Genomic DNA, 21,114 nt, shown 5'->3' with positions numbered 1-21,114 from the left:
CTAGGAGACGAAATCATCATGTTGCCATACATATTTAATGCCTGTTTGAGACTGAAATATTTTTCGATATGATTTAAGATGTCACAAATAATTATGCTAAATAAAGTTGACAAAACGGCAGAAAAAGTTGGGTCTTACCTTCGCTACTACCTACCAGATCCAAATTGTTTTAATATCGCCTTTGGAGCTAGTCGTTACATCATTAATCTAGATGATAGATTTAATACCACATTACTATTTATATAAGCCCAAACAGTAGCAGTATACAGTTACAGGTTACACATAATGTGCCTTCTGAAATATATTTTTTATTAATGACATCTTACATTAGATATGCTTAGTACAATCTTAATTTACAAATTAATTTATTACTACTGTTGTACTTGCATTAATACCCAATCTACAATTTTACTCAGCATACATTTTCCAAAATCTAAAATATATGACATAATTTTTGTTGTTAATTATAATAGCACATACTGAGAATTCAAACAAATCAGGGCAAAGGAAAGTGTAATATAATAATACAATGTAGCAATATTTATTTTATTTCATTTCATAAACTGGTACAGAATGCACCATATTCTAATCAATTAAATAATACAAAATTTTAATTAAATTAGCACATGTACGTAAATCTAAAGTACTAAAATAAACGAGAATATATATGCACTTGTCGAACAATGAATCGCAGAAATAGATTAAGAAAGTAGAGTAAATTGTCATGCAGTAGTGACGTCGTGTGTCCTTTTCCAGCCCATAGCTTTTTCTGATCAAGTCATTCACTTTCAGTTCATGTCCTATCGGATACACAAGAGGATAGTCGCTAGGTTTAAACGATTTGCGTCTTCATCTAGAAGTTCTGTAGGCTAATCAAGACTAGTAGTTTAATTCTGAGTGAAATATTTGTAGTGTAACTTGTACACTTAATATCAATAGCAATACAATACTAAAAAAATGATCGAAATAGGGGGATTGGGTAAATCGACGAAAAAGCTAATTTATTCGCTCATAGAGCTTATGTATTTTTACCTAACGGTACACAATCTACAATGAATACGACACCTGTTTATCTGTATGGTACCAATTTCGAAGAAGTAAAAAAATGGCTCGATGAATGGTTTTGCTCACAATCTGTTTTTTAGGATGGCATACAAAAATTGACTGAAACATGGGCAAGATGCATAAACATATATAGAAATGGCCAATATTTTGAATAAATTATATAAATATATATATATATATATAAATATATATATATATATATATATATATATATATATATATATATATATATATTACATTTTCAGCTTTTAACGAAGGTATTGAACACCATATGTTATAATTACAAAATTAATTTAAAACAACTTTTATCTAGTCTTCATTATTTTTAAAGGTCTACGACCACAAAAACTCATCTGAAAATTGACGGACTCAAAATCAATAACGTATACGAGATAAAAAAAAAAACAACAAACAGCAATTTGTTGTCGTCATATTGTAGATCGTAAAAAGGTCCCGGTTGAAATTAGATTCTGTTTCAGTGTCCGTTTATGAAGGCGAACATCTGAATCTTACCCGAATTAGCCGGACTGAAATGGGCGTCTACCTTTGCATCGCCACCAACGGCGTACCCCCTTCAGTCAGCAAGAGGGTAGTTCTGGACGTTGAATGTAAGTAATTCATCCCTTTGTTTGTTATTATTGTTCTTGTACAGAAATTGTTCCATGAATATTACGTCGATAAACACGTTCAAACTTTTGATTATTGTTCATACGATATGTACAAATATATTTATGTACAGAGGGAAAAGTAAACGGCAATGAACCACAAAATTTTAAAATTCTAAAATTATCTGGCAATTAGCAATTAGTTATTTTATTAATTGAAGAGAATTCAATCAAAGAATTCATCGAGCCACTTCATAATTCAAAGCTGTAATAACGACTTTTTCGTCATTATATTTTTTCTATTTCCCCAATGTTAAAGAATTTCAATATAACAGGCCAATTGAAAAGTCCCCGGCCTGACACATAGATGGCGCTACTAGAATTAAATCCATATGCTTTTTAGTTAGCCTTAATCCTCAAACGATGCGTGTATAAATTTGACAGCTATTAGATCATTAGAAGCAACTTTTGTTATTGTGAAAAAAATGGATAATATGGCTTTTTAAAGGGAAAAAACAGTTGAAGCAAAAACTTGATGAATTTCCGGACACTATTTCAGGAAAATCAACTATCAAGTATTGGTATGTTAAGTTTAGACGTGGTGAAATTAGAACCGAAGACGGTGAACGCAGTGGATGCCCAAAGGTGGATGTTTTCCACAAAATAATTTTGAATGACCGTAAATTAAAAATGAATGAAATAGCAGACACTCTAGAAATATCAGCTGAGTGTGTAGATCATATCATTCACGAATATTTAGGTATGAGAAAGCTATGTGTAAAAAAAGTTGCCAAAAACAACGACGAGTTGATGTTTCGGAGCAGTATTTGAAGGTGATTAAGCGTAATAAACGAAAACTTCAAAAACCACTATTTTATCAACAGGCGAAATTCTTTTTTTTTTTCATTTTTTTTACAATAACAAAAGTTTCTTAATTCGAAATGCTATCACAAACTAATGATCCGACAACTGTCAAATTTATACACTCACCTTTTGAGGGTTAGGGTTAACTAAGAAACATATGAATTTAATCCTAGTAGCGTCATCTAAGTGTCAGGCCGGGGACTTTTCGATTGACCTGTTATATACGAGGTGTCGACAGTTTTGAACGACAATTTATAATTAGTGAATTGATTCAAAAATAAGCCGTCCAAAAGAAATAATAGCGTCCAAATATAAACCCATACATTCGATAGTTTCACTTAACCTAAAATACGATATTTCCTCGCAGTCGATGTAGTCACTTTAGGTGAATGATGTTGTTTCTCATGCTTGCATTTCTAATTCGTCGCTCTCCAGTCCTGGGCATAGAAAATGGCTCTAATGTTTGCATCAATTAAAATTTGCATGGATACAGTTTAAAGCATATGTCCAAATGAAGTATAACGATGATCTGTGTACATTTGAAGCACTTGCTTCCGAATTGGAAGGTCACTTACACACTCAATATTTCACCATTTCTGTAAAATTCCATAGTGACTGAATTCCCAAGGCTATTGTCAGAATATGCATCCCATAATATCTCAATTAATTTAATGTGTATACATCTTGCAAAATTTTTAATTCATAGTCGTTAAAAACCATATTCATCGATTATGTCTGCTCTGCCCTACGTTGATTAACAGAAACGTATTCATACTGAATAGATTGCTCTATTTCTCTGTAAACCTATGAAGATATTAGAAAGAAAAAAGCCGCACGGAAAAAAATAAACCAGAAACAAAATTGGATCGTTAATACTTCGTCATACCAATAAAAAAAATCAACAATTTTTTTTATATTACGTGACCGAATATATTATGCATTAAAACGTACTTTATTAGAGTCGATGTTATACAGTGCGCACAAATTTATCCAACGAAATGGCAAATAAGCAAACATATCGAGATGTGGACAAATTAGAACGCTTAAACGAGAAACAAAACGACACAAGGAAAGTTCATCAAATATTAAAAGCGTAATAGAAACAGGAAAAAAGGGGAAAAACGCGTGAATAATTCAGGACTCTTGTGGGCATATAAAATTTGCTGAAAATACGGATGACATTGCAAAAATTCTACATCCTTAAAACAATAAAAAATAAAGGAGACAATTTATTATAGTTGAGAATAAAGAACATAAAATAGTAATAGGTTTTCTTCTTGGCCGACTATAATATTGATAAGCTTATATATATATATATATATATATATATATATATATATATATATATATATATATATATATATATATATATATATATATATATACATATAAACCTACTAATAAAAAATTAATTAACTAACAAAATTCGTAAAATTCATTGAGCATATTTATAAGAATTAATTAGTTTCTTATTATAATAAAAATTAATTAAATTAAATAATACCGGATAAATTAAAAAATGATTAAAGAAAAAAGCCTTACGATCAGATTATCTCAGTCGCAATAAACTTTTCAACAGTTTACAGTCGAGAAAAATTCGTCGGCATAAACTTGCATTGCACTGTTGATTAATTAAAATTGCTTTTGAAATTATTTAGAAAAACATTTCATGGGATACATTACCAAAAACAAAAGAGTTTCTCGTATATTCATCAAAGTTTCTTCGCTGTTTGAATAATATTGTATGACAAACTAAATTGTATTCTATATAAGTTTAGAGATCTCAGACTTTTACATTTTTAGTGAGTGGCTGTATAAATTAACGTGGGTCCCTGATCATGATACTCAATTACTAATTACTCCCTATTAAGACCATGTGAGATATCAATAGTCTGGGTTTACCCAGAGGCAGCCTCCACATCATCTAGCCCAAATCGCTACTTTCCGGGTTTTCCTATCTAGGTATACATAACAGGATTCTCCTTCCCGGTTCTAGCCGAAAAAAAAACAATAGTTGCCGATGGTGAAACCTGCCGACTGCTATAAATGACAATTTTGATGTCAATGACGAAAAATGCCTAGAGGACCAACAATATTGAATTATTAGTTGACAAACGACCTCAATTGGGTACTTGACAAGTTTTAAACAGCTTAGCAGTTAATGAATGGACTGTTTCAGGGCTACCAAACATATTAACTGAAAATGCTATTTAGAAACGTTTCAACATTCAACAAGAAAAGAGTATTATGTAGCGTATTCTAACTAGCGATAAAATTAATAAAATTAAATCTAGATCCACTGCGATAACCCAAACATCAAAATATCATGGGTTAGTCTGAAAGCGTATTCTATATATATATATATATATATATATATATATATATATATATATATATATATATATATATATATATATATATATATCTTTCAGTTGTAACAAAATGTCTTGTGATTATCGGTTGAACATTCTATAACTACATTACAGTATCTCTACTCAAATTCATAATAAAGACGCTATGGAGTTGTTTTTCAAGCATTGATATTCCCAAATTACCACAGTTCTAATATACACAAATTATAATAATTCCAATATAACTTCAACGGCAAGTTTCTGTCTACATTTCAGTAGGCTATGTTATGAGTTATTTCCTGAACTTAAGAATATTAAAATGTTATGTTTGTAGCTAGAGGTACATTGAACAACTTCAGTCCGTCTATAATGGCCTTACTCCATAAAACGCATTACTATTTCAGTGTTTCTGCTACTTCAGAAATCGCAAATTCCAGTTTTTGAAAAGTAGTGTCCAGATTTTAAATCATAGTGCTATTAGCACTTTGAGAAACCCTAGCCCTTCTTTGGTGCAATGAGTTGAGGTTTTGAGCAACTTTTGGACGATTGGTAATCCAACCTCGACCAGTTTTCTTTTACTGATAAGTTAATTACGGTTAATTTAACAAATTCTAATAAAAACAGTCTTATAATATTCCCGCAATAATCCTACCGACATAACATATCAATAGTATCATCTTTGTAACTTAAACAAAATAAGTTACTCCTACTTCAACAAAATTAAAGCCCAAGGTCTTGTCTATAGTTTTAATGTATATTTTGTGTAGTCTGTTCGTGTTCTAGTATTTATTAACAAAAAGCTAAGCAGAAAGTGTTCGCTATGTTATTGACGTACTGTCTCCACAGAGATACTTCGGTCGATTAGAGATTCTAAGGCTTAGAAACTTAACTTAAATACGAATAAATAATGATAGAAATTACTGGGTCATTATTTTTCGTTTGAGATTTTATGTCTAATCATTACAAATATAATTGTTACTATATTAATACAGTAATAATAATGTTAATTTAATTTATAAAATATTAGATCATTACAACTTTTTATTATTAGTTCACTCTTTCTCATTATACATACACGCATACTATCAGAAATTATCTGGAAAACATTTATCTACTTGTTGTATTTATTTAATATGTTATTTGTATTATTTAATATAATTTACAAATCCATTATCAAGTGTAAATCATTCATTTAAGGTACCAGGTACTTTTTCAGATAAGTGATTGGCAAATAAGAAGTGTAAACACAATTAATTCATGAGGGTAAAAATAGATATGATAGTCAAATAAATGTTCTTGTCTGAAATATAATATTGTGGCATTTGCATCTGGTAAAAACATGCAAATTTTCACCACTAATACCTTTAAGGAACTAGCTCCTGACCCCGCAGAAAAATGCACTCATTCTAACATTATTATATTATTTTATTATTAATATAAATATCAAAAATGTTGTCGAGAATCGAAACAAGGGATATCTGCCGTCGAAAAAATATCCATATATCGATTTTGATATTTAAAAAATATATATCGATATATCGACAATGCTGGGATAAAAAATATAACCTGAAAATCAAAATTTTACAAGATAAATCCATATTTTTAAGAAAAAATTAAAATATTGATATGTCGGCACAAACAAAAATATTGATATTCTATAAATGTTTTAAATTAGCGATATTTTTAATAAACCTTTAAAATTAAAATGCTTAAAAAATATCTTTATTTTTTTTTTAATTTCGAAACATATCGGCTGACAATATCCATATATTTTATTCACCAATTTGTTACAGAATACACCTGATATCTGACGAAAATTTAAACTGAAAGGGAAGCGAAAATAAGCAAAACTCTCCGAATTTGTGAAATAATTAAGATTAAAGGAGTATGTTAAACAGGAGATGTAATTAAAGGGTGTGAATTTGATAAAATTATAGTTGATACTTTAGTCAGCATAGAATAAAGCTATAAGAAAAGTTCATAAATATATAAGTCAGGAAGAGTAAAAAATATACACATACACACTTTCAAATGAAATTATCTTCGTCGGTCATTTAACGAAGGAATTTATTCGCCATGGAATACGAGTGGTTATTGTTCATCAACTTCCGGTCAACTTTTACTGTTTTTACTTTTCATTGCTGCTGTTCATTAATATCTCACTGCACACAATTTGCCTATCATTTTTATTTGATCTTTACTTAATTTTACAGTTCGTTTTTCGGTATTAGTCATAGTTAATGCAATTGCCCGTTTTTATTTCTTTGACTTCCATTCACTTTAATATCACTTCCTATCAGCGCTACAAGTATATAGTATTTGTTTAATTTTATAATATAGAGCCCTTTATTTTTTATTTTATGGCCAAAGCGACTACTTTTTTTCATATATTTTAGAGTCTCCTTTTTACCAACTAGAGTTTATCTGAATTGGCCAAAACATGGGCTCCGAACCAGGACCTTCGTCATTAAGACAACCGACTGGACTAGAATTCATTTTCCTTGTCGGATTTTGTTCTCTTGTCTTTTGGAAAGTCGCAATTAGTAGGTGTACCAGAAAGTGATTACCAGTATTTCTAACAGATGTGTAGGCTTGAGTATGCAATGTTATGATTTAACACATAGGTCATTTTCGGTCATCGGTCATAGGTCTACTGACATAAAGGTTCAAAGCTATATATGTTATATTTTGCGAAAGTAACACCGTCATAGATTTATACGGATACAACTTTTCCCTCTACCTGCACCATATTTCTCAATAAAAATATATGGTAATGGTCTACCTTTTCCTTCAAATTCCATTTTTTCTTCGTAAAAATATTCCTTCTCATTAGTTAATTTAAATACCATTTCCATAGTCACAGTTATTAAAATTGTTATTATTCACTGACAGAAAATCTCGTTAAATTCCGATACAGGTAACCAATATCATATACGGGCCATACGGCGCTGGCCTAAATGCAGCGAAATTTCCGCTTAAATATCGGTTGTTTTAGACCGTCTTGACGGATACGGTGGCAGCGAAGCACAGCGCGTGTTTTTGAAGGAGCTCACAGAGCACGTTCGCGTGACCCAGAAAAATAATAGCGATAACATGAGTCGGTAGCTTACGGTAGAATATTCTACTGGTCTTCGTTACTTCCGTGGCACTTCCATTGCCGTTTTCATCATTTATTACAACAAGAATGCGCGAATACTAAGTGGGATTTGCTTTGGACCACCAACCAGCACAAGGAACAAAAAATGGCCACCGAGGTTATATGATTTGAGTTCACTAGTCCACTACATTCTTTGTACACATCATCTTTCATCCCATTTCAATATTATTTTACCATTATTGAAATAATAGGTTTTAATTAAAAAACTATGAATTAAAATGCTCATCCCTAAATAAATTTAATGGAATTTTATTCATCACATTTTTTGTATATAAAGAATTCTTAAATTTTAATACATTTAAATTTATATTTATATGACGATATTAATTAACCTAATTAACAATTCGTAATAGCATTATAAAAACTAGAGAATATTTTTTTAGATTATTACTGTTCGTTATTTTATATAGCCAATAACATTAAAATGATTCAATAACCATAATACAAAGCTATAAATTGCCAGGAATAGAATAAACAAATGCAAAGTCCCTACAGATACATTCATTAATTATTATCAAAACTATAGGGGATCTTAAAAAAAGTTATCAAACCCCTTTATGAAACAGGGCTATAAAAAGCCGAAAAATTCCCACGATACAAAGCTGACACTAAAAAAACTTGTACTAGAGCGACAGATATGAGATATAAATACGTCCCGTTGAGAAATGATTTGCCATAAGATGTCACAAAATATAACGTGTCCAAGATGGCGTTTACCGTAGAACCTCACCATAGGACTGGAAAATATATGTTCTGCTGTCGGAAAATATGTGGAAAACAAAATAAATTACCTTTTTACCTTAACAGCAGCAATAATGATTTCTATTTTATATCTATCCCTAAGCGTTTTGCTAGACAGGTCATTTTTTCAGGAACACATATGCTCCATAAGCAAAATGGGCATTTTTCAACCATAAAAATAATTATGTTTCGATAGAATTCATCTAAAATAACAATATCAATATTCTACTTTAATATTTCTATTTTAATTCAACTATATAATTAATATTCAATGTATTATTTTTAATAATTATCATGCTATAAATTTTCAAAAATGACTAATACATTTTATTTCAATTTGGATTTTAATATCAAAATAAAATAGTAAATCTAATAGTAGGTATATTTGGTATATTTGAAATTCTATGGGTTTATCTGAACTGGGACTATAGTTTAACGTGGGCTCCGAACCTCGGTCCTCAGCATTAAGCCCACCGACTGGCGAGTGACCATGTTTAGAAATCATCCCAGAAGACATCCGGTCTTACCCAGCCTGGTAACTGGCGTGACTGGGATTATTTTCCTTGTCAGATTTTACACTCTTGCCTAGAACATTCACAAATTATTAAACAATCACAAACAAAAATTTACAACCATGCCCCAGCAGGATTCGAACCCGGGGCTATCGCAACAGTAGGAGGACCATCCCATTGCCTTTACCACTGCGCCACCAAGCCGAATATTTAAAATTCCACCGAAAATATTATTTTAATTTTATTTACGCTTTTTAAGTTTTAAGGATATACACTGTTATTTTATTATGTAAAATATTAATCAGTATATGATTTTAAATTAATTTTGAGGTATTGATATTAGAGGACGATTACATATCGACTTTTCTATAACTATATTCATGTCACTTTTTAATATCAATTGATGTAAAATGCCCTGGTTATCCGAAAATTTTCAAAATAAAGAACATCATAACTGATATACTTTAAGTTATATAGATAATTCCTTTTTAATATCGGATTTACATTTCTAGAAAAAAAGGATACACTTTAAATATCATAATCATTTAAAAGACCCACTTAAATGGTTTCTCAAAGTTTTTTTTTTGGTCACAAATTTGATAGAACTATTCATGCTGAGATTCAGTTTAAAATCATTTATTATTTTGCATATACTGCATTTCGGCGAAAATGATAGAGATCTAATTATATCTTTTGAGGGACGCCCAATTCCTAAAGTAGAATCCTCAACCTCAAAAAAAAACTAAGCAGATTGGACTCAAAATTAAACCACTATAAGGGATAGACCGAAAATTAAATAGACTGATTTATCAGTATATAAATATCACCATATTTGGCTTTTTCGGCTTCTAATATTAATTGATCGAATATGTTTATAATTATATTATATAATATATAAACAAAACTCCTTGGTTAATTACCAATGCTTCACGTAATTAATTTGGCAAATACACTTATGTGTTCATCATAATACAAATAAGAAGTAATAATAAATTAATTAACGATTCATTGATTATACTAATCAATCTAAAATCTAATACAAAATTTTCTATTCACAGTTAATTTCAAGTGGATTTTTTATAATGGATATAAACATCGAACAAAGAATTTGTCTTTGCAAGTGAAATTTCGTGTGCTGGATCATTGAAAATGCTGCAGAAACTTTAGTGTTTTTATTAACGTATACACTAAGCTTATACAAAAGGGAAGTTGTGGACGATTTGTTTGGTTCTGGTCAAGAAAATGGTGATCGCATACATTTCATTTGGCACTACAATCTTCCAAGGTGAATATTTGTATCGAAAATATCAACAAACAGCATCGATCAGCGTTTTCCAGCATCGAACAACCATTTGTTTCGCCTAATATGGCTCTGGTTGACTTATTTTATTTTCGAGTTCTTTTAGTCCGGTGCTTTTTAACAGGATATACATACATTAAACTACACTTTTTTACTTCAATCTTGACTTGATCAACTTCAACTTGATTTTACTTCAATCAATGTGTAGTTCAATATTCTGTAACCATATTTAATGTTTTAGGAAAACTATATTGCCATGTCTTTTTAAATGTTCAGGGCTTTGTTGTTTTAATACACGATTTAATGCCAATAACTGTTGTTTATGATTATCGACTGTAATAACTTCACCGTGTTTCCTTTTTCCGATGGGTCCTTCTAGTTATATATCTAGATTTAAGTTATCATAACGACAAGTCGTAGGTTAGACTGAAACTACTAGTAACAATGTAATAATTAAATAAGTTTTAAAAATGTCATAGACTTTTGGACTATAAAGCTTTGCAATCACATACAGAATAACCCACCATAGTTCCATCACAATTGAATCAATGGTTTAGGGACGTAAAGAGAACAAACAAAATTAACTTTTACATAACATATTTATGGTTAATTATCCCATTAATTTATATACTAATTAATTATTTAATAGATATGAAAACATATTCACGAAAAGTTATCAAATAAATGTTTATTATTTAATTATGGATAAAAATGGAAACATCAAAGGCGGGGCTATCGTAAAAGTAACCCCTTTTATGAAACAATTCCTTAAAAAGCGGAAAATTCCCACGCCACATCGCTGACACTAAAAAAATTCTATTCGGGTGACAGATATGGGATATAAACACAGCCCACTGAGGAATGAATTGCCATAAGACGTCACAAAATGTAACGCATCCAAGATGACGTTTACTGTACAGACCCACCGTACGATAGAGGCTGGAAAATATACATTTTCCCTTACGGAAATATGCGGCAAATAACGTATAATAAATTGCCTCCTTTTTGATGTTGTTACCTTAAGAGCAACAGGAATCGTTCCTTTCTTTATCCACTCACTACAAAATGATTTCTATCTGGTTTTTTCATTTTTAAAATGTCTTTTCACAAAATTGTACTTATTTTTACGATATTTTTTTAAAAATCTAACTGAATTGATATATAAATTTTGAAAAGCATTTCAGCACTTTATACGAATATTTTTAATATCCTAGATAGCCGGCTTAGTGGCGCAGTAGTAAAGGCAACAGGACGGTCCTCCTACTGTTACGATAGCCGCGGGTTCAAATCCTGCTGGAGCATGGTCGTAAATTTATGTTTGTGATTGTCCTAGACAAGAGTGCAAAATCCGAGGAGGAAAATGATCCCAGTCACGCCAGTAACCAGGCTGGGTAAGACCGGATGTCTTCTGGAATAATTTCTAAGTTAGTCACTCGCCAGCCGGTAGGCTAAATGCGAGGACCGTGGTTCGGAGTCCACATTAAACAGTCCAGATAAACCCATAGTTGGTAAAAGGAGACTTTCAAATTTGTCAAAAAAACATTTTACTAGATATCATCTAATAATTGGAAAAAAATCTGTAAAAATGCTCAGAAAAAATGAATAACAATTATATTTAATGCAATATTACGAATGAATTACTTCTCTAGCATTTGCAAATTAACTGAAACCATTATGATATTCAAGCCGCTAACCCCCCCCCCCCCCAAAGAAAAAGATGAGTTTACCACCTACCGGCCTATAACTTTATTACCTATAATCACCAAAGTATTTGAGTACACTATTCGTCAAGAGGCTGAACACAGTAATTAAATATAGAAATATTGTTATATCGTATATTAACAATTTAGGTTTCGTAATAAGCATAAAACTATAGAAGAAAAACATAGACTGATATAACAAATAAATAAGAACCTAAAGACTAAAAGATATGCATATCATGCACGAATATTTGGGTATGGAAGAGCTCTCTACAAAGTGGGTACCGCGCGAGCTCATTTTTGACCAAAAACAACGAAGAGTTGATAATTCGGAGCAGTGTTTGAAGATGCTAAAGCGTAATAAACTCGAGTTTTTGCGTCGATATGTGACAATAGATGAAACTTCATTCTTCATTCTTCTTCAACCATCATTTCACTCCGAAGTCCAATCGACAGATGATGAACCCGCTCCAAAGCGTGGGAAAAACGCAACAGCCGGCTGGCAAGGTTATGGCTTCTGTATTGTGGGATGCACATGGAATAATTTTTCTATTGACCTGTTATCTCAGGCTTTTAATAAAATGTGCCATACAGAGTACAGATACACTCCTTATTTATAGACAATATATTATAAAACACGATTAACACACTGAACTAATACAATTCAGGAATCTTCACGGCAGTCTACTGAATCATATACTGTATCTACTGTATTCTTCTTCTGATCAACAGAAATCACTGCTATGACAACATACGCAGACGACACGGCTTACGATTTTAGAATCTTACGAATATTCGATAATAGCTTCCAACTACACCTTAATAAAATATAATTGTGGTTGAAAATTTGGCGTATTAAACCCAATGAACTAGTGATATATACATGTTTATGTAAATAATAAGAAATTGCTGTATAAATCAATATTCAAGCATATTTGATCCTAGAGAAACCATCTAAGAGGTACTACTAGCAATTGCTATCATTCAGCGTTTCCAAATCCAACAACAGTTAAACAACAACACCGAAAATTTTGGTTTGATGGTTTTAGTATTTCTCTACATAAAATAATAATTTTTTGTGCAATATTATATTTTTCATTGTATACAGACACTATTCATAGAACGTTCGAAATTGCATTTTCGACATTTATTACCATTTTTGCTTAATTTGAAGAAGTTTTCTTCCAAACCAAACCACGTCTAAACATTTCATAAACTTATGGCGATGTTGCTCCATTACATCGCAATCCTCACTTTCGGTACTAACTATTCAAATATTGTGATTTTGATGTCAATGAAAAAGAACAATCCGAAGAACCAAAAACGTTCGAGAATAATAAAATGCCCAACACTAAACTATACATAAATAATAATATAATTTAGTGACATATACACAAAATTAAAATACGCACAAAACAAATCCAATTTGTTGCTCTGCACTGACTTCAAAATGATCAGTTGGTAGTAGTTAAAATAATATTGTAAATAGATAAATAGGTTTAGGTAGGTATTAAGCTAAATTATGTGTGTATATAGTAGAATATAAAATACGTGAAGTAGATAGATTAAATAAGTTTTTTGTTTACTTTTATTTAGTTATTGCAACGACTATTATGTACATACTATATTGATATATTAAAACTTTTTTTTTGTCCAAAAAATCCATTAAAAAAGTTAAAAGTTCCATAATTTTGTAAATTTTTAGTGAGTTCCTTATTTATTGTTTTGCAGTCGGTTAAGTTTTTTTTGTTAAAAATATTTTTAATTCTAATCTATATCGGCAAAAAGTTTCTAAACCTATTATATATCAACAGTAAACTCAAAAACAACATATATTAAAAAATATAATAAGAAGAATTTAAAAAATATCAAACAGAAATAAACTTTTAGAAATAACAATTTTAGAGATAAGGAACAATTTTTCCATATATAAATATGATATATAACAAATAATATTTTAAAATCAGTTTCAAATTAAAATCCTTTTAACTATTTAAAATCAGGTAAAGTATTAAGGGAATTTAAATGATTGAAATGGAAAAGTTTTAGAAAACATTTAACTAAAAGTAAAAGTAATAAAAGCGACGACACGACAATATATCGACGGAAAACCGATATTAAACTTTCGAAAAGAATAAATTGTTAATTTCTAATAATATAAAGTGGAGAATTAAGGAAAATTTATGTTCTTTAAAACAGTGATCATATTTTTTGGCAAGAAAACGCCCGATGTTCTGCTACTTTATCTTCAGCCGCTGCTTGTTGAATTATTGAGCGAGTTGTGAGCATGTTGGAGCGTCGATAAAAAAAATGGGCACATATAGCGTTGGTGCGATTTTAATTCACCATCAAATTTAAACACATAGATCGTGGGTACTTCTTATTTTATGAACGCTCTTCAGATAAATTGACTGACCATAGAAAATTGGCCACGACTTTTACGTGTTAGATCTCAAAACATATGTGCTTACGGAGATACTAACTTATACCTGTCTCGATATAGATACGGGACAGAAATTATTTTTGTTTTTATTGTGTTTTTCACACATTTTACGACTGGTCAACGTTTTATTTCGTTATGATTTTGTAATCAAAAAGTTACATTGTCTATATATGGCTACATTTTTATCCGACTTCAAAAAAGGATTAGGTAACTCGCCACGATGGTCCATAAACTTTTCCATACGCTTATACGAATTTTCAAAGCATTTATTCCATTCAGAATGAGGTATCTTCAAAACATGATTTTTGAACCCTTCAATAGCTCCTCCGGGCGATGAAAATTGTTGACCACGCAGTTTATTCTTCACGGATGGGCACAAAAAGTAGTCATTGGGTGCCAAATCAAGGCTGTATGGCGGATGACCCAACAATTCGATGTTTTGAGTGCTCAAATAGTCCCTTGTTTGAGCCTATGTGTGAGAGCTCGCATTGTCATGATGAAGAACAATCCGGCGTCTCTTGTTTGTTTTCCTTGCGTCACCGAACATTTCTGGCAAACATATGGTTGTGTACCAATCAGAATTTACTGTTCTAAGATCTTCTAAAGACACTGTTGCAATATGAGCAGTTTTCCCGAAGAAACAGCACACCATTTTTGTTGAAGAGCTTCGTGCGCGACCAACTTTTGTTGGATTTGATTCATCTTGGAACGCCCATACAGTCGACTGCTGCTTACTTTCGGGCTTATACGAATATATCCATGATTTGTCACCTGTCACGATTTTCTAAACGTCTTTCAAAGCACCGCGATTGCATTTCTTAAGCATTTCTTTGCACCAATCGACACGAGCCTATTTTTGAGCGATTCTCAAGTTGTGTGGAATCCAACGAGAACATAAGTGTCACACAGCTAAGAGTTGATATAAAATCGCATATATGCTGGTGGAACTAATGCTTAGCGATGCCTCAGTCCCACAATACGTGACATGATGATCTTGCTTAATCATTTCCCACACATCATCGATTTTGGACAACCTTCACGAAATTCGTCGGACAGCGAACTACGACCACAACAGAATTTACTAAACCACCGATAAACGGTGAAGAATATATAGCAGCGATAAGAATATATATATATACATATATATATATATATATATATATATATATATATATATATATATATATATATATATATATATATATATATATATATATGCACTACCGAAGTGGTCCTAGTCAGGATCTGTTGGGGTGAAGGTGATCGAGGGAAACTCTCAAATTTCAAAGGCACATACAAATATTTCACATATTTTTTTATCTGAAATAATCAGATATTTGTATATAATGTTATTGCAGAACTGATGCAACGGAAGACCGGTTTGTGTTTTTCAGTTTGCTTTTTAAATACTAACCATATTATATGAGAAGAGAAACCGTAGAAATATTACAGCCAACTGCCTCTATGATGTAGTAGTTAGAGCGTTCAGCTCACACGCGGAGTTCGCGGGTTCGATTTCCGGCGTGGGCAGCAACTTTTTGTTGTTGTTCTAGTTTGGTTAGAACATTTCTCAAATGATCTATACTATGTAGCTGATCCCCGGGGTCTGAAGCGTTCCCTATTTTCAACCAGTTTTTCTTAATTCCTACTTTTTCACGCTTTACGGGCTACACCTTTATTTGGCCCACCCATTGTAATACCTAATAAAATAACTGCATAATTTATTTAGTAAATATCTAACACTAAAAAAATTTAAATAAAATATTTTTAACAAAAAAATGGAACCGACTGCAAAAAACAAATAAGGAACTAACTAAAAATTAATTAATAAAATCGGTGCCGAGCCCAAACAATACAAAAATAATAATGTAATTTTGTGACATATAAAAAAAATTTAATTACGAACAGAACAAATCTAATTTGTTGCTTGTATCGACTTCAAACATATCAGTTGGTAATAGTTAAAATAATATTGTAAATAGATAAATAGGTTTAGGTAGATATTAAGCTAAATTGTGTCTATATAGTAGAATATAAAATACACATAGTAGATGGGTCAAATACGGGTTTTGTTTACTTTTGTTTGGTTATTACAACGATTATTACGTAGATATTTTATTTTAAAACGTTTTTTTTTGTTCCTTATATATTTTTTGAAGGCGGTTCGATTTTTTTGTTAAAAATATTTTTGTTAAGTTTGTTCCATTCAAATTCAGCCATAAGATATCCTCAAAGTTATATTAATTGAAAAATACCTCTTGTAAATAACTAGTTCTGACAACATTGAAAATTATTGATAATTTATTTTATATATTTTAGTTCCTATTTCACATCATCTGTATTTCGATATTGACCTGTTAAGAGAAGAGAACAATGTTGAAAATGAAATACAATTTAATTTCTCTCTTTTTGCGTAAATTAACGCACAAGGACGAGTTTGTTTATATAAATGAGTAATATAAAAATAAATACAATTAAATATGTTAAATCGATACGCAATGGCGAAAAAAATTGTGAATTAATAGAAATGACTTACTAAATCGTCTGTCTGGTTTTGGATAATATTCATTCCGTCATGGGCCCCAACTGATAATCATACACACGACCAAAAATAATTCTATTAATCTTCATTTATGACTTCCACTCTTGATACCATTTCTTTCTTCATAATTCTGATTCAATCTTGACCCTCTTGACTGTTTTTTAATTCATGTTCTTTGACTAATTCTGCAATTGTTTTATTCTTTTAATTCTGATATCCAAATCTCTAGTAAAATTATGTTATTTGTGTCAGTTCAAATCTTTAACAAATTGAGATTCTTTATACATCGTGTTTTATCGCTGAAGCTCATCCCTGAGGATCTTGGTGGTGGCTAATAAGGAACTAGCTAGGACCTTCTCGCGACGATAGAACTCGTGCCTTACGGACTCTTAAGGAATGTTTGAAAATACCATGTCTTCTTGAAGTTTATGGTGATAGGGGTCCACAAGGGGTTCTCTACCAGGTTTAAGTCCTGATACGATTCGTCCAGCCCCGGTACCCGAACCTCCATTATCCAGAACACTCGACAACGAGCCGATGGGACATGCTCGGTGCCGTTCTTATATTGACCTAGCTTCACTTTACATTCGATACAATGCAATATTTTAAGTCATAATTATTTTCCCATGTCACAAATATTACAAAAACAGTTAAATGGTCTAATATATTATACCTTTAAACAAAATAAAAGAAAATAACATAATTTTTATTAAACAGAACAAGAAAACCTCAACATAGCCAGAGCATTCAAATATTTAATATCGCTGCTTTGTCATGTTTATCACAAACTTGTAATATCAGACAATAGCTTTTTTTCGAAATAAGCAGAACAAGTCAATTTTCCCACAAATGTTGTAGACTAGAAGTGTATTTGAAACCACTTCTTTTTTTCACCTACAATCCTTTCACAATGTGACCTTGATTTAATAAACATTTCAAAGAACGTCATTGTGTCAACAAGTTTTATGCCATTAATTTATTTTTAGTACCTTATGAATAAAAGCTCAAAAAACTGTATTAGATAAGAAAATTTAATTTTAAATTAATCTTTAACTGAGATGTCCAATAGTTATTTAGTTTTTTGTTTAACTGTGGGGAAATTGTTCATAAAATATATAACAGGACATTCATTTTATGTTAGTAATCGATTGGTTCAATCCACAGCTAAACATAATAACAAACCAGATAAGCTCCAGGTAAAAATTTATACATTTTCTTATAAATAAATAGTAATATATGTGCCAGAAGATTTCAAACTCAGTTATTATAGTGACAAAATCAGAGAATCTGGGCCTCATAAACTAATATAAATTGTTAACTTTTTGTAAATTTTCTTCCGAAATATATGTTATCAAGATTAATATATTATTCTATCACAGTGTTAAAAACTGTGTTAATTTTATTTCATTTAAATTTGTTGATGCAATGCAAAAAAGATGCAAATGATTTTAGTATAGGTATTCTATAGAGAATATTATCAATAAGGTTTACGTCCTATCCATGATATTTTATTATTGGGCGTATATCGAACGAATGTTTCGTAACAGATATTCTAAGGCTAGTCCATTTGTTTAAGAAACGTCCATGAAAAATAAATAGGCACGATATATGGATTGAACTCGGAAGTAGAGTAGAGAATTAAAATTGCACCACATATGTCCTCATTTTTTTTTATCTCGATACCACTTACTCGCCAGCTTCTCAATAATATAAAAATCAATGAAAAAATGCTATCAATGATATAGTGATTTAATTTCATATTCGTTTATTTGATATAAGGTTCAGCTTTGGCGTGAACATGAAATATATTCCAAATGTTTGATTTTTTTTTCTTCTTTTGTCTGAAAACAAACTGGATATTGAAACAATTCAGAATATTTAAAAGATGGACGACTTCCATTCCAAATGCTAACGAATATTATGAATTACTTAAGTCAACTGAGGTGCACTGATGTATTCAAAACAACAAAAAATAAAACCCTATAAATAATGTTGTTTTTAAATGAACTCATATAAAATAAATTACTTATATTACCACCTTAGAGCAAGTAAATGTCTAAATATATCTCATTTGGTATATATAAAACACAAAAAATAAATATTATTATTACAAATTTATTTCTTACCACATTTTAAGAAACAATATTATTTTAGACTACTTGTATTATTAGAAGGATTCTTTATTTTTTATGCATATTGAATATTTAGTATATAGTATATTTCAGAATATAGTGTATTTCAGAATATATATATATATATATATATATATATATATATATATATATATATATATATATATATGTATATATATATAATGTGTTTGTAATTTCACCTTATATATATTTATTTAAAATAGTTTATAATCCATTATGAAAATATATATCAAAAATATAAATTCTTTTTTAACGTTAATCCAAAATCCATTAAAGATTTTTCATTAAAAATTTAAATAATTTTCATACATTTCTAGAGAACGTCCTTTACTAGGTCATTTCAAAAATCGTTTTCTTTCTATCCGGAATATTGTCGATAATTCTCTAGAAAATTCTATTACCCAAATGTATCTCTAAATTATTTTAATATTCTCGATTTATAATTCCGTCACTATAACGCTAAATATAACAAGCTAATATACTTTATTGTCGCAGTTCCGCCAATGATTTGGGTTCCCAATCAATTAGTTGGTGCTCCAGCAGGAACGGACGTGACTTTGGACTGTCACACTGAAGCTCATCCCAAGGCCATCAGTTATTGGGTACGAGATAATGTAATGCTTTTACCGACAAAGAAATATGGAGCCGATCTTACTGAAAATAGTTACATGTAAGTGAATTATTGTAATTTTTGCAATTATTGAAATTATATTTTATTATAACTATTCAGTAAAAATGTTAAGGCTCTATGAATAATTTATATTTAACTACATTTTTAGATTTCTTTAAGATATATCATAGATAAGATATATTATAGATTTAAGATATTTTTTAGTTTAAAAGAACGATGATAATATTGCATTTTAGGTTTTTACATCATTTACACAAAATAAGTGATTCGAGGATTAAGGAGTCTAAACATAATTAACTGATATAGTGATTTTGTGACAAGTAATAAACAAATTCCATACATGTATTCTAAATATTGGAATCACACTAAGAAAATGAAAATCATAAAATTATATCAAATGTAGAAAGATTTTTGAAAAAAAATGAACGCAGACATGGAGATAATTCAGTGTGAAAATAAATCGTTTAAATTTTTATTATATGATAATCGGTTATAGAGTTGATGGTATAAATCTATGAGATATATAACACATTTCTTTATTTGCGAATTTATGTTTCATTTACTTACAATATCTCCAATAAACATAGCTAAATGCCGGCTTGGTGGCGCAGTGGTAAAGGCGATGGAACGATCCTCCTACTATTGCGATAGCCGCGGGTTCGAATCCTGCTGGGGCATTGTCGTAAATTTATGTTTGTGATTGTTTAAAATTTGTGAATGTTCTAGGCAAGAGTGTAAAATCCGACAAGGAAAATGATCCCAGTCACGCCAGTAACCACGCTGAGTAAGACCGGATGTCTTCTGGAATGATTTCCAGATGATGCCGGTAGGCTTAATGTTGAATACCGTGGTTCGGAGCCCACGTTAAACTTTAGTCCCAGTCCAGATAAACCCATAGTTTTTATTCTTTTATCATATATTTTACATTTGTAATCATATTTTTTACAGTAAATTTTGTCAATAAATGAAAATCTTAAAATGTACTGACGGCTATTCAATTTTGCTCTATATCGCAGTTATATCGTAAGCAATTACAGAAATATTGTCAAT

At 30.5% G+C, this 21,114-nt stretch overlaps 1 protein-coding gene across 1 annotated transcript in view; it reads left to right on the top strand.

The window, feature by feature from the left end:
* LOC143197346 (lachesin) overlaps positions 1-21,114 on the top strand; it is a 411,049-nt gene that overhangs the window by 290,468 nt on the left and 99,467 nt on the right. Inside the window, exons 5-6 of the mRNA XM_076405732.1 lie at positions 1,545-1,673; positions 19,929-20,103. Coding sequence (XP_076261847.1) covers positions 1,545-1,673; positions 19,929-20,103 — 304 coding nt within the window. The remainder of the gene's footprint in view (positions 1-1,544; positions 1,674-19,928; positions 20,104-21,114) is intronic.

This window comes from Rhynchophorus ferrugineus, unplaced genomic scaffold, assembly GCF_030347505.1.
Source record: "Rhynchophorus ferrugineus isolate W39M unplaced genomic scaffold, kcgeb_rfMv2 rfM5, whole genome shotgun sequence".
Classification (NCBI taxonomy): Eukaryota; Metazoa; Arthropoda; class Insecta; order Coleoptera; family Curculionidae; genus Rhynchophorus; species Rhynchophorus ferrugineus.
This window is presented reverse-complemented; position numbering and strand designations above follow the sequence as displayed.